Source organism: Calonectris borealis, chromosome 6 (assembly GCF_964195595.1).
Source record: "Calonectris borealis chromosome 6, bCalBor7.hap1.2, whole genome shotgun sequence".
NCBI classification, from domain to species: Eukaryota; Metazoa; Chordata; class Aves; order Procellariiformes; family Procellariidae; genus Calonectris; species Calonectris borealis.
The window spans coordinates 18,405,269-18,428,715 of record NC_134317.1 but is presented as its reverse complement, the minus strand read 5'-3'; the positions used below and the strand labels follow the sequence as shown (position 1 = coordinate 18,428,715).

Here is a 23,447-nt window from a genome sequence, read left to right as displayed (position 1 = left end):
ATGCGCAGCCCGCCCCGCGGCCGGGAGGGACAGGCCGCGCATGCGCTCTGGGGGACGGGAGTGGCGGGGCGCTCTGCGCAGGCGCGCCTCAGACCACGCCCCCTGCACCGGAAGAGGAAGGCCGGCGGCGGGACTCGGCCTAGCAGCGGCTCCTCGGCCTCTGTTCCGGTCACCGGCCCCGGCCCCGGCCCGGCACCCCGGAGGGGACAGGCCCTACGCCCTCGAAGCGGGCCCGGCACCGTCGACAACCGGAGGGGACCCGGCCTCAGAGCCGGCCCGCACCCCCGGAGGGGACCCGGCAGCCCCTGCCCCGGGGGCGGGCGGGATGGAGCTGGACGGGCTGCTGCTGGACGAGGAGGGCACCTTCTCCCTCAGCGGCTTCCAGGAGTTCACGGTGAGTGCTCTCCCGGGACACCCCTGGTGGTGCCCGGTGTCACCGGCCCAATCTGTCCCCAGCCCCGCACCTCCGCAGGCCCCTGGGGCGTTCCCTCCTTAAACCCTGGCCTCGAAAAGCCCCGTGTGACCGCACACCCGGGCCCCTGGCTGAGCTCTTGGGGGCCGTGCCGGGGCCCTCGTATCGCTAAGCTGGATTGAGGTGGAGAGCCCAGTATGGGGAACGCTCAGGGCTTTTCTCACATTCCCCCTGTCCGCCTGCAGTTCCTGCCCAGGCACCAGCAGCTGAGCGAGAGGGTGCGGAAGCGGCTCTATTATGGCTGGGACAAAGACTGCAGCCTGGATAATCTCTCCAGCCCCGTGGCAGGTGGGTTGCTGAGTGTCCCCAGACGGGAATGCTGAGTCAAGGGGGTTGGAAGTAGCCCAGGGGCTGAGACCAACAAGTCACCCGCTCCCTCCCCAGCGCCAAATCCCACCCCTGCTCAGCCTTCCTCGCTGTGCTGCGCACAGCGGGCAGGGTGCCAGAGCCTCATGGCTCCTGCTCTCTGTTTTATTGCCCTGTCTGGCCCACTGCTGCATTTTTGGCATCTTGTTGGTGTGCAGATTCCTTTAAGTTGCTTGCAAATTCCTTGGCAGCGAAATCTGTGTCCCTGTCCCTGATGAGAGGTGTCTTGGACAACTTCTTGTGCTCTGCAAGGTACCGGGGAGTTTGTTTAACTTCTAGTTGTGAGCAGCAAGGGGACAAGTTCCTGCTGTGTGTTTGTCTGGATCACATCCCTTTTTTCCTGTTGATTCAGCAGTGTTTGGGGGGAGCAGAAGGACGCAGCTGGTTGATGGCAGAGAGGAGTGGTCAAGGGCAAGTGGCAGTTTGCTGGAGGGCCTTCACAGCAGGGTCGCATTAGTGGTTCCATTAGCTGCATGCTCACACAGCTTGCAGGGGGCATTGAGCGGGTGGGGAAGCATGCTTGCATTCAAAACTCTTGTGATAGTTTTGGGGAAACAGTCTGAAGTCACAAAGAGGCTGAAGTCACCTACCTCAGCGAGGAGGGGGATGCTGGGCGCACGGTGACGGAGCAGGGCCAGGCAGGGTAGCCAGCTGCCTGGGCGCTGCTGGGAGTCACGAGTTCTGACACAGGCGGTGCGAGGAAGGCACGTGGCTTGTCTTTAGGGCTGGTGTCACGCCCGGGTGTGAGGTGGGACTGTTCCACAGGACGCCACCAGTTTTGAAAGTTCAAAGGGCACATTCATGGAAGAAGACTCTGCTGAGGGCTATTAACTATAAAGACTGCCTCGCACCCAGGAAATGCCTCGGCTCCAGCAGCTGGGGGCGGGAGCGATGCGCAGAGAATATCACTGCGAGCTTATCTGCTCTTACAGCCTGCCTTTGCCAGCTGCTATCAGCTGCTGTCAAAAAACGGGACCTAGGGCTATGGTATCTGTCTTGGTACAGCTGTGCCATTGCTACATGGCAAGTTTATGGCACTGCTCTTTGGATGAGATGGTGGCAATTGTGGGGAGAGTCCAGAGTAGCAGGAGCTGGAAAAGGTCTTTGGCATTGGGGGGCAGTTGCAGGAGGCAGTGTGGGGCTGGCTGAGGAGAAAGAGGTTGAAAAGTGAGTTTGTTCCTTCTGGAAAGGAAGAACCATAACCACCCTTAGTGTGCTGTGGCTGTGACATGGGGACAGTGATCAGCTGCTCACCGTGTGGTCTAGGGAGGGACACGTTGTCATGGGTTGGATCTGTGGGCTGAAGGATTAAGTTTGGTGTTGGAACGAGGCCTGGGGGGGATCCTCATGTACTTTCTATCCCCCAGAGCCCTGCTGCTGTCTCTGCATTGGCAGGGTGGCCAGAAGCTGGAGCTGGAGCTGCCTCTGCCTGCCTGTGGATCCTAGCAGTGGTGTGGCTTGAATGACCGGAGGAGGTCCCTTAGAGCAGTGTGTTTCTGAGCTTGGTGACTGCTGTCAGGCAAATAATTCCCATGGGACTGCAGCCGTTCTCTTAGTTGCTGGAGAGACTTGGAAAGGAGGGATGTGGAGAGAAGAGGTTGTGTGGTGGTGCTCCCTCTGGGAGCTGGAAATGCAAGGTTGCTGGGACGAGCTCTGCTCTCGACTCTGTCAGCCAAGGTCTCAGCAGCAAAAGGGAGCTGGAGTTGCCTGTCAGACACTTCTGGCCAAGCACCAGACTGTAGTGCTGTTTGGGATGCTCCCAGCTGGTCCTAACGTGTTGAGAAGCGAGGCGGGAGCTGCTGAAGCCATCTGCCACCATCCGTCAGTCTCCGGCCTTTTCAGTGCTTGAACGCTGAGGCACGTCCGTGGGTGGCAGGGAAATGGGCTGAGATGAGGAGCTGCAGTTATCCCGTGTTGCTGCTCCCATGCCCTGTTCGTGCCTTCAGGCTCCTGTTCACATGAATAAGTTGTCCATCATCATCTCAGGGGCACTAGGCCTGCGGTGGGGAGGAAGCTGGGTCAGTGCTGACCAGCTCATGAGGAGGAGGATGCTGGTTGGAGAGGAGCAAAGGACTGGAAAGACCTGGTGTTGACGTCAGGTCCTAGAAAGCCTCTGAAAGGGCTGCCTGAGGTCTTGTGGGGTGAGGGGAGGGTATTAGCCTCTCTGTGCAGCTGACTGCTGGTAACTCCCCGTGACGCAGACATACTAATCTGGATTTGGCACTGCCGCGGGCCTTGGACACTCACATCCTCTTCCTGCTTTGGTCTGGCTGTCCTGCCTGTTCGTTTGTTCCTCGTTCATCCCTGACTTCTGATAAGGCCTGTCCTGCCTTGATAGTTTAAATTAAACTTGAGGGGCTGAGCAAGCACCAAGACTCAATGGGCTTGTGGGGAAAAAGGGAAGGGTGGGGATGGACTGTGCCATGTGGGGCTAACCCCTTTTGCTGCTTTTCTGTCCTAGATATTGCTGTGGAGTTACTGCAGAAAGTGGCTCCCAGCCCTATCCGCAGACTGCAGAAGAAATACGTGTCTCATGTATCTCGGTAAGAAGCAAAACTTGTCCTTTCACGTCCTGTGTCAAATCTGGGAACTCTGGTCTCGCCTATGACTCACGGCTGTCCCCTGGGCCAGCACTGCCTTTGTGCTTAGGCCTGGTTAGTGTCAAAGAGGAGCTGGGGGTGCATGGCAAGACCAGCAGGCACAGTGGCTTCCTGACACAGCCAGGCCCGCTTCAGGTTGGTCTTGCTCTCTGGGGTGCAGGGGTGCTCTTGTTACTGGAGTCTGTACGGGCTGGATCTGCAGCTCCCAGGGCAGCCAGGTCTGAACCCTGGCTCTGCTCTCGGCAGCCAAGCCCGTGCAGCGGTGCCTGGCTGCAGGCAGGGCTGCCCAGTTTGGAGCTGGCTGTGCCCAGGAACAGGAGCCAGGGCTTTGTGCTCTCCATCCTGCATCCCCTGCGCTTTCTCTTGCTGCAGCTCAGGACAGCCGGCACAGAGCTAGCAAGGCTGGGAGGTATCTAACTGTCTATTTACTGAACCTCCCCACTGCCCACATGGGGAGGGAGCAGCCAAGTTGTGCCGTGGAGACTGCTGTGTTTGTAGCACGCAAATAACCTTTGGGTTGGCTCTTGCCTTGTCCCGCAGGGAAGCTTGCATCTCGCCCTGCTCCATGATGCTGGCACTGGTTTACATTGAGAGACTCCGGCACCGGAACCCCGAATACCTCCAACAGATCTCATCTTCAGACCTCTTCCTGATCTCCATGGTGAGCGGTGTGGCCTGGGGGGGGGTCACTGGGTTGGAGGGAGGCCTGGAGGAGTGCAGGGGGGACTGAGATCCTGTCCTTTGTGCTGCTTTTAGATGGTTGCTAGTAAGTACCTGTATGATGAGGGTGAGGAGGAGGAGGTGTTCAACGACGAGTGGGGAGCAGCAGGGAAGGTGGACGTCCAGACCATGAACACACTGGAGATGAACTTCCTAAGCGCCATTGTAAGTGGGACTGTCACTGCGGCCAACTATTTCACAGAGCGGGGGAAAGGAGGCAAAAGGGGAGTCTGGATTTCTGCTTTTCCCCAACGTATTCCCATGAAGGAATGGAGAAGGATGCGTCTGGGTGCTGGGTGGCCTGCCCTGACTGTGCTGACCTTTCACCGCTGTCCCCACAGGACTGGAGTCTCTACACAGACCCCCGGGAGCTGTTTGAAGTGCTGAGCTGGCTGGAAGGACGGTAGGTCTGTGGGGTGGGGGTGAGCCTTTCGTCCACCCTGCAGCCCTGGCTCTGCCCCTGCTCAGAGCTAGCCCTGCTGCAGTGAAATAAGAGGTTGGGGTACCCATAAGCCTCCCCTAGGCTCTGCAGCTCCCTTCCATAGGCCTTGGGCAGGGTCTTCTCCAAGCCTGCCTGGGCTGAAGCTTCTTTCATGGAGAAGGTCCATGCCACATCCACCATTCCCTTTTTTTCCTGCAGTGTGGCAGAAAAGCAGGGCATGTGGCGTGGCTGGTTCACCTACACGGATCTGTGTGTCCTCATGGAGCAGTCCGTGTGGCAGCACGTGCTGGGCCAGTTCTACCAGCAAGTGGTGAAGGTAAGGGCATGGGGCAGCAGCTACCTGCAAGAATGTGGGGCCCAGCAGGCCATGGGTTTGGAGCAGGACCCTCTTTTCCACCGGGAGCAGCAGCTTGGTTTATTGTCTGTGCTGGGCTGTAGCCCCACAAGTCATAATGCAAGGTCATGGTGGTGGCATGGAGGGAACCGGCTGGGAATTTAAACAGGGACTGTTAGGTTTTAGCTGGGGCATTTTGGTTTGTGGTATTTAGGCCCTGCTTTGAACAGGCTGTGTGCCACCTGCTGTTAGCGTGGCTGCCTGTGCCCTGGCATCCGGCCCCAGTGCTGTTCATGCCGTTTGCCATCACGGCTGCTGGGTCGATGCGTGGCCAAGCTGGGTCACAGCTGGCTCTGGGGGGCTGCTGGGGGGTCTGGCTGACCGTTGGCTTCTCTGCAGCTGGCCTGCCTCCTGGGCGTGGTGTACCTGACCGGCTTTGCCGCCATCTTCGCCTCCGTCACTGTGGTGCACCGGTCCGTGTGCATGAGGAGCCTCAGCCCTGCAGCCCCCCGGCCTGCGCTGTTCCCGGAGAAGGGCAGCTGCCGGCTGGATGCCCAGCCAGCCCCAGCCCCTGACCAGCCCCAGCCCGAGCTGCCTGACGTCTCTCCAGCCAGCAGCACCAGTTGCCTGGGGGAGAACGAGACAACCGAGGAGCCGCGTCGCGGGGGTGTCACGGCAACTGCGCTCTACCTGTGGGGCAGCGTGATGACGGCTCTGTCTTACCCGAAGGCGCCTGATCTACCCCAACACAGGAGCCCCCCGCAAGGCCCCTTCCGGAGAGTACCCACCGCCTGTGAGAGATCTAACCGTACTGCCCCTGCTGCAGCCCCCGGCCAGCCTGGCCCCTTTGGACTCGCCGTGCTCCCGATTCCTCCGGCGCTCCACTGCCATGCCTGCTCAGCCGGTGCGGGCCCCACATGGGATGCAGCCCCTAACCGCAAGGATTGGCTGGACCCCCTGGGGCTGAGGCAGTGTTCCTTGCACACTGCCATGGATCTCAGCAGAATCAAGAGCTTCATTTTTCCCAGCTAGGAGTGCGGGGCAGCAGCCCCTTTCCCCTTCCCTCCTAGTGTGGCACAACTCACTTCCTTGCACTTCTGGGACCCCTGATCCCTGGGGCTGTGCGGGGCTGGAGGCCTTTGTGTTGCTTCCAAACCAGCATTTGTGTCCCCCCACCCAGGGCAGGGGTGTCCTTCACTTTGGGGGCTGCTGGGACAGGTTGGGGCAGAGTTGGCTTGCTGTTGGGGTGCTGGGATGGGAACCTACTAACTGGAGGGTAGAAATGGGGTGCCCTTGGGCTGGGGTGCTAGGGCAAGGGGGGTGTTGCAGCTCTTCTTACAGTGAGTGGGTGGTCCTTGGTGGTGCTGGGCAGAGGTGGTGTGTGGGATGTAGGATGCTGGGGCTGTGTGTGCGGGGTGGAGGGGCTGGGGCAGTGACCCCAGTGGGGGGGTGGGGTGCTCTGGGAGGAGGTGGGGTGCCTGGGTGAGGGGAGAGGAGGTAGAAGGAAGGGAGAGCGAGCAGCCCAAGCTGGCTGGCCATAGCAGCAATTCCCCTTGGGGGCTGCCAGGCTATTTCTCAGGAGGCGCAAGGGTCACACCAAGGGGGGATCCCAGTGTGGCTGTGCCCCAGGGAAAGACTGTGCTCTGCTGGGCTTGGAGGTGGTGAGGTGTGGTTAAGGCTGAGCTTCCTTATCTTGCTTGTGTTGGGTGCTTTGAAACTGGGGTGCTCTGTGACCCCATCCCAAACCCCAGCTGTCTGTGGCTGTGAGCAAACGGTGCCTGACTGCTCCTCGGGGCGGGGAGAAGGCACCTTGTCTTGCTGACCAGCCCAGCTCATCGTGCCCCTTCTTTTTACTGTGGATTTTACACCTGTTTTTCACTCTTTTGTAGATGCAAATCTCTTCCAATAAAAGTAGTTCTTGCTGTGCACCTGCCTTGTCCTGCTGAGCCGCTCCGTGCTGGCAGCACGGGTGCCCCACAGCGGAGCCCCATCGATGCAGTTGCGCTTGTTCTCTGAGCCAGGGTGCAAGGCAGATCCTAGGTGTTGGCAAGTGAGCCCAGGAGCAGTGAGGCCTCTCCTGCAGGGCTCAAGAGGGACCAGGCTCTCTGGTGACAGGGAACGGGAGAGACGTCGGGTCTGGTGCCTGGGGAAGGCAGGGGCAGCAGGAGAGAGGAGGTTCCCCATCCTTGGGAACGTGGGGAATGCGTGGTCTCCATTGCTCTTTGCTCTCCAAAGTCTATCCAGTTAATGAGTGAGCCCCGAGCGGCAAGGGCTTGGCAGGGTCGCCGTTGTGGTCGCTAGCACAGCCACCTCGGCCCTGTGACAAAAACACGAGCATCCCCTGCCTGTGCTCCCTTGGGAGCCTTCCCAGCCAAGCGGGCAGCTCCTGTCCCTGGCATCCTTGTCCAGCAGCAGGATTCGGTGCCCTCCTCCTAGGAGCATGGGGGACGTGGTGGACCCCCATCAGAGACCCTCCTGGCGTGGACACAGTGCCCACAGAGGGGAATGGCAGGATCTGGGGGGGCTGTGCAGCTTTTGGCGCGCTCCTCAGGGCCTGATGGCAAGGAAGGGCTGGACCAGAGGGCAGGGAGATGCCGTGCTGGGGAGGAACAAGCACGGGCAGGGCACGCTGGAGCTGGAGGATGCTGTTGGTGGGGATGCTCCAAGCACATGAAGGAAGAGGTGTCTGTGCTGTGGCCCACCCAGTCCCTGCCCCGTGTACCACAAGAGGCAGTGATGGGACCTGGGCAGTTGGCACAGTAACAGTGTCTGGTGTCCTGGCCATGGGTGGCTGCCACCTGGCTCTTGTGGTGACAACCCAGGGGTGACACTTGCATTCCTGGCCACAAGGGCAGGTTACTCACCAACTCAAGTTAATGGCTAACCCTGGGGCAGCTCCTGCAGAAGGTGGAAGTTCAGCCGTGCAAGGGCTGTGAGGAGCCCTTGGGGGGGTTGGAGACCACCCACCCCCTCTGCACCGCAAGCTGGGAGTCGTGCGGGGAGGCAGCAGCATGAATGGGGGCCACCGCGGAGCGCCTGGTGCTAGGAGCCCCGTGCTCACATTCTGCTCCCCACAGAGGATGTGCTCCTGGATGCTGAGCTGTTGCTTAGCCCTTCAGGTGAGGGGGTACCACGGTGAGCAGCCAGAGAGATGGGGTGATGGGGAGAGGGCTGGGATCCTCACAGGTGACAGGGCAGGGGCTGCATCCTGCCAGGCAAAGGGTGCATGGGGCTCTGGCCGAGGTGTGCTGGGAGGGGAGTGGGCAGCGGTGGGTGCTGCCTGGGGGGTGTCAGTGAGCATGCATCTACTCAGGGGGGCTGGGCACAGGGGGCTACAGCTCTGGGTGCCGCAGGGAGTTGCGACCACCCCCTCTCTTCCCTGCACAGCACCTGGCCGTGCAGGCCTCCTTGCTCTGCATCTTCCACCTCCTCCTGCTGCCCACCCTGCCCGAGGAGCCGCCCCACGCCCAGGCCACCAGTGAGCTGCTGGCACGCAGCCTGTTTGCCTGTGGCATCTCCACGGTGCTGCAGACCACCCTGGGGAGCCGGTGAGCGAGGGGGACGAGGGGGATGCAGCTGTTGCCAGGAGGAGGGTGACGCCATGGCAGGGCATGTCTCTGCCCCCTCCTAGGCTGTGGGAAGACAGACTTTGCTGGAGGTGGGAAGGGGCATGAGGACAACCCCTTGCCCTGCATTTCTGCACAGCTGTCCCCTCCCTGCCATCATTGCACCCTTCTCTCTCACACGTCCCTCTAGCAAAACTGCTGTGCTTTCCCTCTAGCTCCTCGCTGTCTTGCTCCAGCATCATAGGCAGCTCCTCCAGACCACCCGGTGCCTGCGCTCCCCACGCAGGGGCTGGGTGTGTGCTTTGGCAAAGCCCCTGACCTCTGCGTGCATCCTGTGTGCTGCCGCTTGGGATGTGCTAGGGCATGTTTGGGATATGGGGTGACCTCGTGCCGCTTTGGAGTTCTCCTTCCCTTCCCATCCCTTGCTCCTCTGGCAGCCAGGGCTTTGGGAGCAGCCCTGTCCCCTCTTTCCTCCCTAATGTGCCCTTGCTGTCCCCTTCCCCAGGCTGCCGCTGGTTCAAATCCCATCCTTCGAGTACCTGGTCCCTGCCATGGTGCTGAGCTCCCACCTGTCCCTCGGTGCCAGCACAGACAGAAACGGTGAGCACAGCCCTGGAGCCTGCGTCTTGCGGGGCCCGGGCCATGCTGGTGCCAGGGGAACGGCAGTGACAAGGTGCCCAGTGCGCGAGGTAGGGATGAGGGGTAGCAAGGGGTCCTCCCCGCTGGCCCCTCTGGTGATGGTGCACGGTGCCCTACTCACCCCTGAACGCACCTGCAATGCATCTGGTCGCCTCCCCAGGGTCAGGGCTTATGGGGATGCTGGCACGCTGGCTCTTCTCCAGCCAGCAGCCTCTATGCTGCACGTTCTTGGACCCGGCTCCAGGAGCCCGGCGTACACACACATCGCATCTCTCCAAAATTCCCTTCCAGGCACGGCCGTGGCCAGCACGTGCCCTGCACCACACTGTGCCGTCGCAGGGAGCTGGACTGCCTCGCTGCGAGAGGTGGGTGCTCCTGCGCTGGGCTGGGGGGTCCCCGTCCTCCTGCTCCACCAGCACCCCGGTTGTCACCTGCATCCCTGCTCCCCCAGTCCCTTTTCCAGCCCTCCTGGGGATTGCCACGAATAAGGGGGGACACAAGGGGATGTGCAAAGGCAATGGAGGTCATGGTGCATATGTTCTCCCGGGCTTGGGGTGAGCGGAGCACAATTGGAGCACGGGGAATGGGTGATGCTACTGAGGTGGTGGGAGTGTGGCCAAGGTGGGGATCTTGGGCTGCTCTCCATGTATCTTGCCCCATGGGTCCCATCCTTTCCTCCCACAGGTCTCTGGAGCCGTGTTGATCTCTGGGCTGGTTCAGCTGGCACTGGGAATGTCCGGCATGTGTGGGTGGGCAGCGCGGCACTGCGGGCCCATGGTCCTGGCCCCGAGCCTCTCCATCATCGGGCTGTCCGCATACAAGGAGGCTGCTTTCTTCTGCTCCACTAACTGGGGGGTAGCGCTGCTGTACGTGAGCCCGGGGGCCATGACGGTGTGCAGCCCCCGGGGCCTCCCTTCAGCATGGGGACAGGAACGGGGCATCCCCGTGGTGCATGGCATGCATTTGGGGCCCCCTCGCCGCGATGCTGCGTGGTGACCTGTGCTCCCTTTCCTAGGCTCATGCTCCTCGCTGTCACCTTCTCCCAGCACCTGGGGTCCTGCCGCCTGCCCTTCTGCGCCTGGCCCCAGGCTCGGGGGGGCTCCATGGAGCCATTTGTCCCCACCCTGCGCACGTTCTCGGTACCGTGGCTTATCTGCCCCTGCACCCTCTGCTGCGCCCGGGCTTCTCTCTGAGCCTGGCTCTTTGGTGCGGCATTAGGTGGGACCCTGGAGCAGAGCTGGGTGCTGGGAGCAGAGGCAGGGGGAAGTCCTGGTGCAGCTCCTGGGGTGTGGGTGCTGGGGAAGCCCAGAGGACGTGTGCTCAAGGGTGTTGGAGCAGCAGAGCCTGGGATGCTCCCTGCGGGGGTAAGGGGAGATGTGGCATGGCTCCTTGAGAGAGGTGAAGGGCAAGGGCCTGTTGTTTGGGGCACAGCAAGCAGGGTGCTGGCCAGGGGAGGAGAATTCCCTGCTGAGGTTCCCCTTGCTGCCTTGCAGGTACTGCTCCCATTTGTTGGTGTCTGCATTGTTTGTGCCATCCTCAGCCATCTCCGCATCCCCTGGGAATCGCTGGACCTGGCCATGGCACAGCTGTCCTGGAGCAACAGCACCTTCCATGCTCCTTGGCTCCGCGTCCCTTATGCAGGTGTGGGGCGGCAGGGCTGGGTGCAGCCATCCGCCCTCAGCAAGAGCCCCTGTCACCCGTCCCCTCTCCCTCCACTGCAGGCGAGTGGGGGTGGCCACTGCTCACCCGCCGGGCGCTGGCAGTGGGCATCGCCATGGCCATCGGTTGCAGCATGAACTCGGTGGGCTGCTACGTGCTGTGTGGGAGGCTGCTGCGAGCCCCCCCGCTGCCCTCCCACGCCTGCAACCGGGGACTCTGCACGGAAGGGCTGGGCAGCCTCCTGGCAGGGCTGCTGGGCACCCCGGGGGGCACGGCTGCCAGCATCGCCAACGCCTGTGCCACCGGCCTCACGCAGGTACGCCCAGGGTGGGGAGAGGAAGGTTGGCAAGGGATGGGGAGGGGGAAGCAATGGAGCAGTAGGTGTGGGGCACCCGTGGCACATGGGCTGTCACTGAGCCAGCGCTGGGGGTGAAAGGCAGGTCCGTGTAGCAGGATGGGGGTACACAGTGGGGGGTGACACTCCCCATCCACACTTTCCTGTCCTCCTTTCTGCCAGGCTGGCTCTCGCCCCTCGGTGCAAGTAAGCGCGCTGGTGTGTGTGGTGCTGGGCATGTCCCCGAGGCTGGCAGGGCTCCTCACCCGCATCCCGTTGGCAGTTCACGGTGGGTACCCTGCCCCTCCCCTGCACTGCACTGCCCGCAGCCTGCCTGGCACTGCCTGACTCCTGTCCCTTGCAGGGGGGGTGCTCTGCGTCACCTACGCTGTGGCCGTAGGCACGGGGATCTCCTACTTCCAGTATGCGGACATCGACTCGGGGAGGAACATCTTCATCGTTGGCTTTGCCATGTTCATGGCACTGCTGGTGCCACGGTGGCTCGGCACAGCTCCAGCTCACCTGGCCACAGGTAGTGGGGACGTTCCCTGGGCAAGGCAAAGACTCGAGCCTCGAGGCATGGTGACCTCCCAATGTCCTGGGAGGCTGGGGCGGCTCACGGCAGCAGGCAGCTCCCTCTCCAACCCCTGGATTTGCTGCAGCAGCTCCTGCCCCTTCCCTGCTGCTGGGTTGGGATATCCCAGGTGATTCTGGTGCTGTCCCTGCAGGCTGGGTGCCCCTGGACCTCCTCTTCCTCTCCCTGCTCATGGTGCCTGTCTTCTTAACTGGTTTCTTGTCATTTTTCCTGGAGAACACGGTCTCAGGTGAGGGGATGCTACAGCATGTCTGCATGAGCCCCTGGTCTGAGGGCTGGATCTGGCCATGGGACCGTCCCTGAACCACCAGCTCTGCATCCAGGCAGCCCTGCTGCGCGTCCCGGGGCTGGTGTGGGCCGGGAGGGTGCAGCCGGAGGAAGGGGCTCCCATCTCACTGCCCACCGCCCTGGTTGCAGGAACCCCGGAGGAGCGAGGGCTGCTCTCCGAGCTGGCGCCACAGAAAGCTGGGGAAGGCGCTCGCCAGCCCTATGGAGAGAGGGGTGAAGCCAGCCAGCCGTATGGGCTCCCTGCTGGGCTGAGGAGGCTGCTGCCATCCTCCTGCAAAGCCTTCCCCTGCTGCTTCCTCTGCCCGGGGACCGAGGAGGAGGAGGAGGAAGAGGAGGAGGGCTGCCATGCCGCCGAGGAGGGGACCGCTGCACCAGGGGAAGGGACGCACCTGCTCCCCAAAGCCAGCTCGGGGGAACTGCAGCCAGCCAGGAGGCTGAGTGAGACGGAGGTGCCAGCATGGCACACTGTGGCCTGACCCTGCAGCGCAGGGACACCTCATGGGGGACCAGGGCTGTGCCCCCAGGGCAGCTTGCGAGCCACTTTGCTCCTCGTTTCTGAAGCCCACATGGACTGGAAGGACCTGTGCTTCCACACTCCCAGCACAAATCTCATTTCCCTGCTTGGAAGCGAGCTATAAAAACATTCAACCACCTTTGCCCTTTCCAGGGGTTTCCTTTCCAGCCAGGATTTGCCTGGGACATGCCAGCCCACCTCCCCTGCTGCCACTGCAGCTGAGGATGTGGGTGCCCCTGAAGCCCACCATCACCCTGTGGATGCCTTGTCCAGCCCCAAAGGCTCGGGCTCTGCTCACCCCCTGGCACTGTGCTCGGGAAGTGCTGGCTCTCCCCCTCCTCACTGCCATGTCCCAGCTGTGCCCATGGCCCCTTGATGCCCATGGCGCCAGGTGTATACTAAATGCCCTGGCTCTGACACATCAGGATGCCCCAGGCTGGGGGTGCAGCTCAGCTCAGTTCCCCAAAACAGTGACCCCCCTTTCACCTGCAGCGGGTTGGTCCCAGGAGCGGGGGGGGGGGGTCACCACTTAACTGCCCCCCCGGTATTGCTCCTGCTGCTAAACCAGCCAGCAGCTGTTCTCTGGGGAAGAAAACATCGCCTTTGACCCCCGTGATTAAGCTCAGTGCCTGGGTTTCCTGCTGCCAGCTGGTTACTCCGGCTGGAGTCTGCACCAGCCCTGCTCCAGCCTTTACAGCAGATCAGAGTCCGTGGGCAGGGCCCTGCGCTCCCAGTGCTGCCTCCACCAGTCTGAACCGACCTGCGAAAGCCCGGCCCTGGGCTAGGAAAGGCTGGGGCTTTGCAGCCCGTGGGTGATGCAAACCGGCCCCGGGTGCAAGCCTGAAGGAAGGACGGACTGGGGCTGGGAGGATGGTGGAGCTGGGCCACGGGAGTGACGTGCTCGGGCTGGACCACAGGTTGTGGCTGCCCCCTCCACCCGGTCCCAAGGAGCCCCCTGACGTCCAGGAACACCCAAAGGTGGCTGCAGGGTGGGAGAGACGTGGTGCCACTGTGCGTGCAGGTCCCCAGGGTGAGCCTCCTTTCCCCAGGTGCCTGTGACCCCCACAGCTGGGCCCTGTGCACCCAGTGGGCACGGGGTGCAACGCACAGCCCGGCCTCACCCAGCCACCACCCTGCCCTGCGCCCCAACCTGGCACTGCACCCCAACCTAGCACTGCACCCCAGCTGTCCCTAAAGCCCCTGCCTGCTCCCGCCTCCCCTGGCCCCGCCCCGAGGGCGGCTGCAGCCTGCACGGTAGGGAGAGGGGGTGAGTGGGGAGGTGCAAATAGGGTGCAAATGGGGGGCTCAGGGGCAGTGCGTGGGTGCAGGGGGGGGACAGTTTGGGAGTGCAGGGTGAATGGCCTCAATGCATGGGGTGCAGGTGGGGGATCACAGTCAGTGCGTGGGTGCTGGGGGTGGGGGGTCGGTGCCTGGGACGAGGATGGGGCTGTGCTCGGTGTGGAGGAGGCTGGAGGGCTGGGGGGTGCGCGGCGTCCACGGCTCCTGCCAGGCTGGCCCAGCCCTGCTCTGTGGTGCCTTGTGAGCCCAGTCCCCGGGCCTGGGGGACACAGGCACCTGCAGCCCCAGCTCTGCGGGCCTTGCTGGGATGCAGCAGCCGAGTCCCAGCGCAGGTCTGGGAGAGCAGCGGTGCAGGTGCATGCCCTGTGCTGTGTCTGCTTGGGCTGGGGGCTCAGGACTAAACCCGGGGCCAAGGGACAGGAGCCCCCGGGCTGCTGCTGCCTCGCTGGGCTGTTCCGTGCCCACAGCCCGAGGGGTGCCCCCCACTGGGCACTTGTACCAGCACCTTTCATAACAGGAGCAAGCACAAAACGAAGTCTTAAGGCATTTCAGTCCCCATCGCTTTGCACGGCGTCTTGGCCGTGGCATCTCCTGTGACAACTGGGGGTGCCCGAGAGGGACGTGCCAGCTAGGGTCCCTGTCAGCAGGCAAGGGAGCAGGAGCAATCGCTCCCTGGGCCCTGAGGAAGCGACAGCTGTGGCCGTTTCCCGTGACCCGTGGCGTGTGGTGCTACGCATCCCGGCGTGCCCCGGCCCCTTGCACGCCGCGGAAGAGAGCAGCATGCTGGGAGCCGTAGTCTGGCCCTCGCCTCCGGCCCGGCATCGCTCGCCTCTGCAAAGCCCCTCGCCCCACGGCCTTTGGCCCGTCTGCTCCTCTTGCCCTTGGGTAACTCCGCGGCCCCGCAGACCCCCAGTCCTACAGGCACCCCGGGGACACCGGGTCCCCGAATATTTTGGCTGGCACAGAGCCTGTCACAGGGAGGAGCGGGAAGCGGTGGTGCTCGCGGGTGGCGTGGGCTGCTGCCGGTGTCAGTGCAGGCAGGGGACGGCGCGTGGCTCGCGTGGAGCGCAGGGATGGGCTGTCCGAGCAGGAGGAGGGCTGCAGCGTCCTGCTGCCCACCCCGGTGCAAGTGGGGCAGCTTAAATGTTCATTTGGACATAGAAGTCTCACTGTATTAGTGGGAGCAAGCACCGGGTAAGGCCAGGGAGGCAGCAGTTACATTGCCGTGTGTCTGCTGCATTTGGGATGCTTATTGTGAGATGGAGTAGGAACTGCCCTACACAGAGCTCCCCAAAATGCCTGCCCCAGCAGAGCTGCATGCACGTGTAGGGATGTGTGTGACCAGAGCTGGCTGAGCATCCTCACCTCTGGGCTGTGAAGTGGGGCTGGCATCGTGGAGGGGCCGGCAGGGACCGAGGGTCCCTGGAGGCCACCCCAGGGATTGGGGTCTTCCAGGGTGGGGGGTGAGGCAGAGACCTGATTGCTCTCTTGCAGATGGAGGGCTCCGAGGAGCTGGAGAGCAGCCTCCTGACACAGCCCTGGGCTTCTGTTTGCTTTGGCAAGTCCACTTTTCTTGCCAAAGTGTGCTTCAGGGATACTGGCTACATCCTGCTGATCTCCGACCTCAGCAGTGTCTGGTACGAGAGTGCAGACGCCGAGGCCGTGGGACAAAGGTCCAAGGTGAGTGTCTGGAAAGTCCAGGGACCTCCTTTTCTCCTCGCAGCAGCTGACATCCCAGCATAAACTGCTTGGTGACACAATGGCTATTGGATCTGACAGGGCTTGGGTGCAAAGGCCCAGTCTGGGAAGTCCCTGGGCAGCTCTGCCCAAGCACTGGCACCCCGGTTGGCCAAGCACCCTCCTCCTGGGAGAGTGGGCCAGGCTATTTAGCGTGCCCAGGGCACCCAGGTGTTCACTGGGGCTGCATGCTGAGCCGGGTGCACTCATTTCACTTGTGGGCTGGCTGGGCAGCTGGTTTCCTCAGGGCCAGTGTACTAAGGAGGAGCTTGAAACAAAGCTGCCTTCCCACCATTACGGAGACTCCTGTTCATGTTCATAGCCAGGCACAGGCTCCCATGGGTGTGCTGTCAGCACGGTCCCCAAAACACATGGGGCCATGCCTCATCCCCTCACCCTAGCCCGTGTGCCCAGGTCCCCACATGCCACCCCTCTCTGTCATGTCCCTCTGTCACAGAGTGGCTGTGCTGAGCGGCTGGTGGCAGGAGGGTGGGCATGCAGTGGCAGCCATCCCTCAGCTCTGGCAGGTTAGCTGAGCTGTGACAGCTCTCGGCCAGCCTGTGACACTTGTGGTGGCATGCAGGGCAGATGCAGTAGTGGAGACCATTGCACTCTGCCCACCACCTGGACCCTCCCGGGCTGGCACGGCAGAGGAGCCTTCCCAGCTCAGCTGGTCTGGGAGAACCAGTGGGGAATGTCCTGTCACAGGGCTGGAAGCTGAGGCCCAGGGATGGCTTTCTGCAGCGCTGGGACACACAGAAGTAGTTTGGCTCCTTCTGTGCTGGAGTTTCTACTGCTTTTTTCCCAGTGCCGAGCTCCCCGGGGTGTTGCTGTACCCCTAACCTTGCCTTTCCCCAGGAGCTGAACAAGCGGCTGACGGTCCACGTGTCCTCCTTCCTGCACCGCTTGTGCAACCTGATGTGCCCCTTGCTGGCAGGGCAGCCAGATGCCACCACCTCCTTCTCCTGCCACCACACTGCCAGCGGCCTCAGCCTACATGTGAAGAGCGAGCTCTCAGGACTGCCCTTCTACTGGGACTTCCACTGCTGCCCCGCTCCCGTGGAGATGGTGAGCAAAGCTGCGGAGAGTTTGGGGAGGGGGACAGCCAAAATTAAAGATTGTTTCGTAATGCTTGGAGGCTTTTGGGTGGTCTTGGGCTGTGCTGGTGGCTGCAGGGTGCCTGGCTCTGCCTGCTGCCCCTCCCGAGGTTCACTGTCCCCGTTTCCTCCCGTTGAGGCTTTGGCACCTTTGCCCACTGCGCAGCGAGGCAGGGTTGGCCCAGCACATGCTGCTACCAGGGCAGTGGGGAGATGCCCAGTTTGGGATGATGCCCTGCCAGCACCCCGCATAGCAGAGCGATGCTGTTCTTCTTTGGTGCACGCTGTGGAGCAGGGCACAGAGCGGCAGGTACCCCCAAAGGACCCACAGGCCATCTGTCTCCCCAGCTTTTAAGGCGTTGCTCTTACCACGGGGCTGCCTAACATTCTGGGGTTCGGGAAGCAGCCCCTGGAGCCCGGTGCCGCAAGCTGAGCACCCAGGGGCCACACCTCCACCGGACCCCCAGCAGGCGGGACGGGCGCTGCGGGGCCGGGGCTGCCCGGGCCGGCCCCCACCGCCCCCGGCCCCCCGGGGCCCTGCGGCCCTGCGCGCACAAGAGGGCGCCCGGCACCCGCTAACCGCCTCGGCGGGAGCCTCCGGCGGCAGCCCCGGCCCCGGGGCCGGCCCTGCGGCTCCGCTGCCGGCGGGCGGTCGTGGGAGGCATCACCCTAAATCCCCGACACCCCCCTCCCGCCGGGTCCCCCGGGTCCTGCTGCGGGGCACGTCCCTTCTCCCCAGTGAATGGCTGTGCTTGGGCACCATGGGGAGGAGAGCCGGGCTCCCCAGACGCTGTGGGGGTGTCTGTCCTTGCTTTCAAGGTTGAACTGGGGAGCGAATAAACTCGGGGTCCTGGCTTGGCTCACCCTAGGGACTTGCTGTCCCTCCCTGGGCAAGAAGCGTGGCGGCTTTGCTGAGAAGGTGCAAAGCCCAAGCTCTTGACTGGTAGCTCCTCTCCCTTTGCTTGGAATTGGGCTGAATGTCTGCAAGGCACTCAGGCGGTGGGAAGCAGTTGGGATGCTGAGCGTGGCTGGTGTGGATGCCGGAATGGGGACCTGCACTGCTAAGCTCTACTCAGCAGCCAGCCAGGGGCTCGAGACAGGCTTGGAGCCCACCTGGCAAACTTCTGCTTGCCCCTCCCAGCTCTGCAGTGGATGGTGCCCTCTGAGCGCTTGGGTGGCTGATGGCCGTCACCTCTGTGGCTCGTGCCTGGGCGTGAGCAGAGTGTGGAGCTCACCGTGGGCTCGCCGCAGGAGCGAGAAAGCTTCATGAGCGATGCTAGATTTGCTGCCCTCTCACCCATGGGCTCAGCCTGGCCACAAAGACAAGGGGCATGCTGGGGTGGGGGGATCCCAACCTCCCTCCCAGGGGCTGTGGGAGGTGATGGGCAGGAGGCTGCTTCGTGCACCTGGTGGGCCAGGGCAGCCCAGCCTGGCTCCGGGGCAGGGGATGTGTCCAGGGCTCTGCATGGGGCTTGTGTGGCCGTAAGCTAAGAGTGGGCACAGTGGGCTGCCGTGGGGAGCTGCAGCCTGCGCGAGTCCTGCACATTGGGATCCCTGCTGCTTTTGATCTTGCCTACCTGGGAAAGTCTCTCCCATTCCTCGAGCCACAGTTTGACACCTCGGGTCCTTCTGGTTTTTCACCCAGCTGTGCCTGTTTCCTGCGTAGGAACATGCCTTGTGGTGTGCAGAGCTGTGGGGAGGGTCTGGGTGGCACATGGGGGGCTCTCTGCCTCCTGCTGCACCCCAAACGGCGGGTGGACCATTGCCTACCCCTGCATCCTGTCCCCATTGAGCCCTCCCACCCAAGCTCTCCCCTGCTGCAGCCCCCAGCTGTGAAAGGATGGGGCTGGGATGGAGGGACATGTCCCACAGCATCCTGCCTCCCTTCTCCCAGCTCATGTCTTTTGACTGCTTCCCACTGGATTTGGGTGAGACGTGGGGTATCTTGGGGAGCCCTGAGTGACACACTCTTGCTAGGAGTGCAGCTCTTGCTAGGACTTTGCTGGCTGCCCTGCTTTGACCGTTCTATGGACAGCTGCGTGCATCCCTGGACCTTCCCTAGAGCGTCCCTCCTCCATCCTAGGTGTCCCGTCACCTCGTGCGGCCCCTGATTCGGATGAGCCTGGCGCTGCAGTACCAGGTGCAAGAGCTGATCTCCCTGCTGCTCCAGAAGGATGCTGAGATCGAAGACTACAGGGAGAGCGGGGCCGCTCTCAGCAGAGGTGAGGAAGGATGCCCGGGGCCGAGAGAGGAGCAAGCAGGGAATGAGTTTCCTCCTTAGCGTGGGGCTGGCGTGCTCTGTTCCCTCTGGCTATTACCCAGCCAGGCTTGTGTTTCATGTTCAGCCGCACCGGCAGCAAGACGGTAGCCAGAAGGCTGGGGAGCAGCCCCTGGGGAGAGCTGGGGGAGGAACAGCCCTTGACCGGTAGCCGGAGGAGTTGGGGAGTCGCCAAGGAGCTTTGCCGAAAGCACCTGGCCGCTCCCCAGGAGCTGGCGGGGATGCCAGCGAGGGCCGGCCCTGGAGCGGTGTCAGGCTCCCCTCCCGAGCGCGGGAGCTTGCCGAGCGCTTGGAGAGCAACCAGGGGCTCCCGGCTCTCCCCGCCGTAGAAAGCGCAGCTGTGCACGTGGGTCCCCCTCCAGCGCCCAGCCTGCCTCACCATCGGGGGGGACAGACGGGAGGAAGCTCCCTTGGGCAGGACGTGAGACCTGCCTGGGGGAGCCACACAGAGGGGGGTGTCCTCCGCCCATGGAGGTTGGCTGGGCACTGTTTTTTGGGTTGTCCCTTGCTAGCGCCGTGCTCTGTCCTGCTGCCAGATGTGATACCTGCCCTTCTGCGGGAACCCTGCCCCCCCTGGGATGTGGGGTCCAATGGGGGCCAGCCCTGACTTGCGTATCGTGGCCGGGAAGGCGATGTGGTCCAGACCCTGTACCATGGCAGGTACCCCACCACAGGAGCCGGGATCTGCCCTGCAGCTGCACTACAGCTGCGCCAGCCAGCCATGCTCTCCTTTCTCCTGCTGCATGCCGGCTCTGCAGGGCTCGGAGCAGCCAGGACAACCCGGTTTGGGTCCAGGACTGATGCTGATGGACTGAGGCAGGCGGCTTCTCTTGTCCCTTGCCTTGTACAGGGCAGCGCTGCTGAGCAAAGCTGGCCAGGTGCTTCTTCAGACAACATCTTAGCAATGATGGAGAAAAATTAGTGCTTTGAAGGAGGCGCAGAGAAGAATGAGGGATAACAGGGGTTTGTCCCTGTCCGGCAAGAAGAGGATACAGGCTGGCTCACCCTCTTTTCTGGAGACAAGCAGTCCCCTGTCCCGCAGAGCATGGCTGTGTGGTGCTCAGACCCAGGCAGGTCTTTGAAGCTGGGAATGGTGCTGAGCATGTCCTGCCGTTGTCCCCTGCTCCGCTGTGCGGCTGCGCGCTGGAACAAGTGTGGGTGAGCCCTGGGCTCTGCTACCTGGCTGCTGTGTGCATCGACAGGCTCAACGTTATTCCCCCACTTCCCTGTGGTCCTTGCACCTTCTGCAAATTGGGTGATGTGTCCCTAGCCCAAGGGGCCCGCTGGCCTCTCCCACTGGCTCTGGATGAGCGTGCTGGAGTTGTTCCCCTGTAGCCACCTGGCCCCACGGGCAGAAGAAGTGGAAGCCGGGGTGGGAGGTCTGGCCAGACCTGCCCGGGCTGATCCCTGCTCTCCCTTGCAGACCGCCTGCGGACAGAGCCCTTCCAGGAGGAGGCTTTTCAGCAGAGCTTCATGGCTGAGGTAAGGAGTGGTGCAAGTCCTCCCTCCTTCGGCAAAGGGGTGGTGGGGAGCCAGCGCCAGCAGCCCCAGTGTGAGGTGTGCCGGGCTGGATGGGGGCACTGGTAGAGATGGCTGGACTTGCCTGGAGAGGGGTAATGCCCACTGGCTCTCCCATGGCCCTCCTTGCACCTTGTCTGCAGGGCGAGCAGAGCTGGGGGCACGCCTGGCATGGCCGGACGGGGACGTGGCACTGTGTTTTGTCACCCTCTCGCCACTGCCTGGCTGCTGGGAGTTGCTGGGGGTGCGAGCCAGGCTGGCTGCTCCACGGGAGCGTGCCATCGCGTGCATCCTCACCTGCCTCCCGCGCTTGCTATGGACCTGAAACACCGATGCTGATGGCAGGCAGGGAACAGGTGAATGAGGAGAAGCCATCTGCTCCTTTTGGTTCATCCGCTGCTTTTAGGGATGGCTTTGCAGTGGCGCATTGTGGGGACGAGTGCCTTTCAACCCGCTATCTGTGCTGTGCCCCCCACTCCCCCCTTGGTGCGCTCGGCTCTAAAATCAGACATGTGCTTTGGAGAAACTGGGGCTGGAAGGAGAGGTCCTTTCCTCTGACCCTTTTTCATTACTGGAAATAATCACAGAAGCACTAAAATGATTCAAACCAATATGGCAAGATCAGGAACGATTGATGCCCATGGATGCAAAAAGACTCAGGATGCTTCTGAGCGCTCCTGTGCTTGCTGTGAAGGCGCAGGAGTGGGGAGCAGCGGTGTCTGCTGGGGAGCAGGGAGCCAGCCAGTGTGTCCGTGGTGTCACACGGGCTTTGAGAGGATATCGCTTTGTGAGACACACGCTGATGCTCTTGCACAGCCAGCAATAAACCATCTGCAGAGTTTCTAAAAATTAGAGACGATCCCTCTTTTATATGAGAAGCGTTGCAGCCAGCGCAGGCAACTTTCGTTTCCCCCCGGTTATGATGGATAGAGATGAATTCACTGCTGGACTGCAACTTGGAGGTTGCCTAGGGACCGATGATCATGACCAGATTACATTCACCCTGGGCAAAGAAAGGACATTCCTAAACAGTAATTTATATCCTTCATGCTTTGAAAGGGCTAATTTCCCAAAGCAGGGGGAAAATTATGAGTGAAATCAGCTTGGAGGAAACATTTAGATAGAAAAATGTGAATGAAAATGGTAAGCTCTTTCAGAAGAATTTCAGAAGCCACAAAAAGCCACAATTCCACAATCAAGAAAGAGGGCAGCGCTGGCCAAGAGCCCGTTCTGGTTCAGCGGCAAAGTGAAGGCAGCAATTAGAAATAAAAGAGCAGTTTATAACAAATGGGAGAGCGGGAGTAGATAGCAATCAATATAAATTAGAAATTATGAAGTGTAGAAAATGGATAACAGAAGCTAAAGACATCAGGGAAAAATCATGGCGAAGGACAGAAGGAAAGGCTTTTATTTAGTGTAGTAGGAGAAAACCCCAAGCTCCCAGCAACGGGATAAGCTTATTAGTAGACGGAGGTGGTAAAATGATTGATACTGGAGCAGACATGGCAGAAGCAGTCGGTAAATGTTTCGGTGCTGTTGCTGGAAGGATGCAGGCGGATGTGCCAGGATCGGGGGATGATGAAGTATGTCTTTGTCCAAGGGTCGGCTGAACAAGGTCTGCTAAAGATGAACGTCAGGCTTGAAACTCAGAGTCCTCCAAGAGCTGGTAGGGTGTGGGGCACAGGGGAAGGTGCTCGGTGCTGCCAGGCGGCCGCTCGGGCAGTGGGGCAGGCAGGAGGGGAGCGATGCAGCCCCGCACGAAGCTGTGCAACAGCGGCTGGTGGGGAGCTCATCCGGCAGAGACTTAAAAGATGGGAGGGCAGTTGGTGCTCTGTGTGCTGGGAACAGCCCAGGAGCAGCATCTTGGGGCTGGAGCACCAGACGGGGAATGGGAGAGTTTAGGAGATGCTCCCTCTCTGCATCCCCTGGCAGCCAGGTCTGAGCACCGGCCACGCGGGAGAGGCTGGTGGAGGGATGCAGTTGTGCGTTCAGCCTGCCTGCGGGGATCTGTCCTCTCTGCGTTCATCCCATTGCTTTATAAACCCACCGATGATGCTTTTGGCCCGTGTACCATCCCACAGCGATGAGCCATGAGATGCAAGCAGCTGCTGCCTTTGGTTTGAACGTGGTACCCTGTCGCTCCTCCTGATGCCTCCTAGGTCTTGTGTTAGTGAGGAACATCAAACATGGCTTTGCAGCTCTCCACCACCAAATCTGGCTGTTCACCCCAGTCTCCCCTCTCTTCCTGCAGCAGAAGGGTGGGCTGAAGGATCTCGTTGTCTCTGGGCAGGCATTTCAGAGCCCCTGGGCAATTTTGTACTCCATTTCCCAGCTCCAAAAAGGAGCAGCAAGAGGGGCTGGGGTCTCTTGGGACATGCCGCGGGGACCTGGGAACGCTGCGACCGACTCCCATGTCTGGTTTTTCAAAAAGACGCCGGACAATCAGCACGGAGTCGCAGGAATGAATTGAGGGCTGGGGAATGAACCCGGCATTGAGAGTCTTGGAAGGGAAGAGCTCCGTCTAGCTTATCAGGGAGAAAATTGAGAGGCGCCTTGATTACAGTGCGTGAGGGTCTTTACAAGGAGAAAATGCTGGTTAGTGAAGGGCTCTCTTTAATCTCGTGGAGAGCAGCGGAGCACGAGCCAGGCACCGGGAGTCGGAGCCAGGCAATTTGGAGCTAGGACGGAGGCACTTGGGTTTGCTCCCGCGGGCGATTAGCGATCGGGGCACGCTCCCAAGGACAGCGGTTGATCCTCCATCTCTTGATGTCTCCAAAAGTGGGCTGGGAGCCCGCCTGGAAGAAAACCAAGTTGCTGGGCTCGGTCTCGGTATGTGCGTGGTTGAACGTCAGTGGGCAGGAGGTCAGGGGGAGAGGCCTGATGGTCCTTCCAGCCTCTCCCTCTGGGAAACGGGGCTTCAGGTTGTGGATGTTTGGTAGCGGTCAGCACCTCCTGGCTGGAAGGGGGCTGTGATGGTGTGGCGCAGGGC

The 23,447-nt window shown here is 61.7% G+C and overlaps 3 protein-coding genes across 4 annotated transcripts in view; all 3 read left to right on the top strand.

The window, feature by feature from the left end:
• The first annotated feature begins 91 nt into the window (after positions 1-91).
• CNPPD1 (cyclin Pas1/PHO80 domain containing 1) lies at positions 92-6,862 on the top strand. Its single transcript, XM_075153029.1, has 8 exons — positions 92-394; positions 658-760; positions 3,300-3,381; positions 3,979-4,099; positions 4,195-4,323; positions 4,500-4,561; positions 4,799-4,916; positions 5,334-6,862. Exons 1-8 carry the CDS (start codon positions 326-328, stop codon positions 5,964-5,966), a joined length of 1,317 nt encoding a protein of 438 aa, XP_075009130.1. The 5' UTR covers positions 92-325; the 3' UTR covers positions 5,967-6,862.
• Positions 6,863-7,022: 160 nt separating this feature from the next.
• SLC23A3 (solute carrier family 23 member 3) lies at positions 7,023-12,668 on the top strand. 2 transcript variants are annotated; one of them, XM_075153024.1, is made up of 12 exons: positions 7,023-8,053; positions 8,322-8,482; positions 9,006-9,100; positions 9,431-9,504; positions 9,824-10,005; positions 10,155-10,278; positions 10,633-10,780; positions 10,861-11,114; positions 11,316-11,421; positions 11,497-11,664; positions 11,861-11,956; positions 12,145-12,668. In XM_075153024.1, exons 1-12 carry the CDS (start codon positions 7,946-7,948, stop codon positions 12,489-12,491), a joined length of 1,863 nt encoding a protein of 620 aa, XP_075009125.1. In that variant the 5' UTR covers positions 7,023-7,945; the 3' UTR covers positions 12,492-12,668. The 2 variants fall into 2 exon arrangements, with proteins under 2 accessions (XP_075009125.1, XP_075009126.1); XM_075153025.1 differs by lacking the exon at positions 10,155-10,278 and having other exon boundaries at positions 10,633-11,114; positions 12,145-12,458.
• A 1,958-nt stretch (positions 12,669-14,626) lies between these two features.
• The window catches only part of NHEJ1 (non-homologous end joining factor 1), a 45,387-nt gene continuing 36,566 nt past the window's right edge, over positions 14,627-23,447 (top strand). Inside the window, exons 1-5 of the mRNA XM_075153939.1 lie at positions 14,627-14,713; positions 15,323-15,508; positions 16,424-16,633; positions 18,746-18,884; positions 20,364-20,422. Coding sequence (XP_075010040.1) covers positions 15,323-15,508; positions 16,424-16,633; positions 18,746-18,884; positions 20,364-20,422 — 594 coding nt within the window. The 5' untranslated portion in view covers positions 14,627-14,713. The remainder of the gene's footprint in view (positions 14,714-15,322; positions 15,509-16,423; positions 16,634-18,745; positions 18,885-20,363; positions 20,423-23,447) is intronic.

Coding starts and splice junctions, on each gene's coding strand:
- SLC23A3 (XM_075153024.1), top strand. CDS start 7,946: ATGAATGGGGGCCACCGCGGAGCGCCTGGTGCTAGGAGCCCCGTGCTC. Junction 9,505..9,823: donor GGACTGCCTCGCTGCGAGAG/GTGGGTGCTCCT, acceptor TTCCTCCCACAG/GTCTCTGGAGCCGTGTTGAT. Junction 10,781..10,860: donor GCTCCGCGTCCCTTATGCAG/GTGTGGGGCGGC, acceptor CCTCCACTGCAG/GCGAGTGGGGGTGGCCACTG.
- CNPPD1 (XM_075153029.1), top strand. CDS start 326: ATGGAGCTGGACGGGCTGCTGCTGGACGAGGAGGGCACCTTCTCCCTC. Junction 4,324..4,499: donor TGAACTTCCTAAGCGCCATT/GTAAGTGGGACT, acceptor CTGTCCCCACAG/GACTGGAGTCTCTACACAGA. Junction 4,562..4,798: donor CTGAGCTGGCTGGAAGGACG/GTAGGTCTGTGG, acceptor TTTTTCCTGCAG/TGTGGCAGAAAAGCAGGGCA.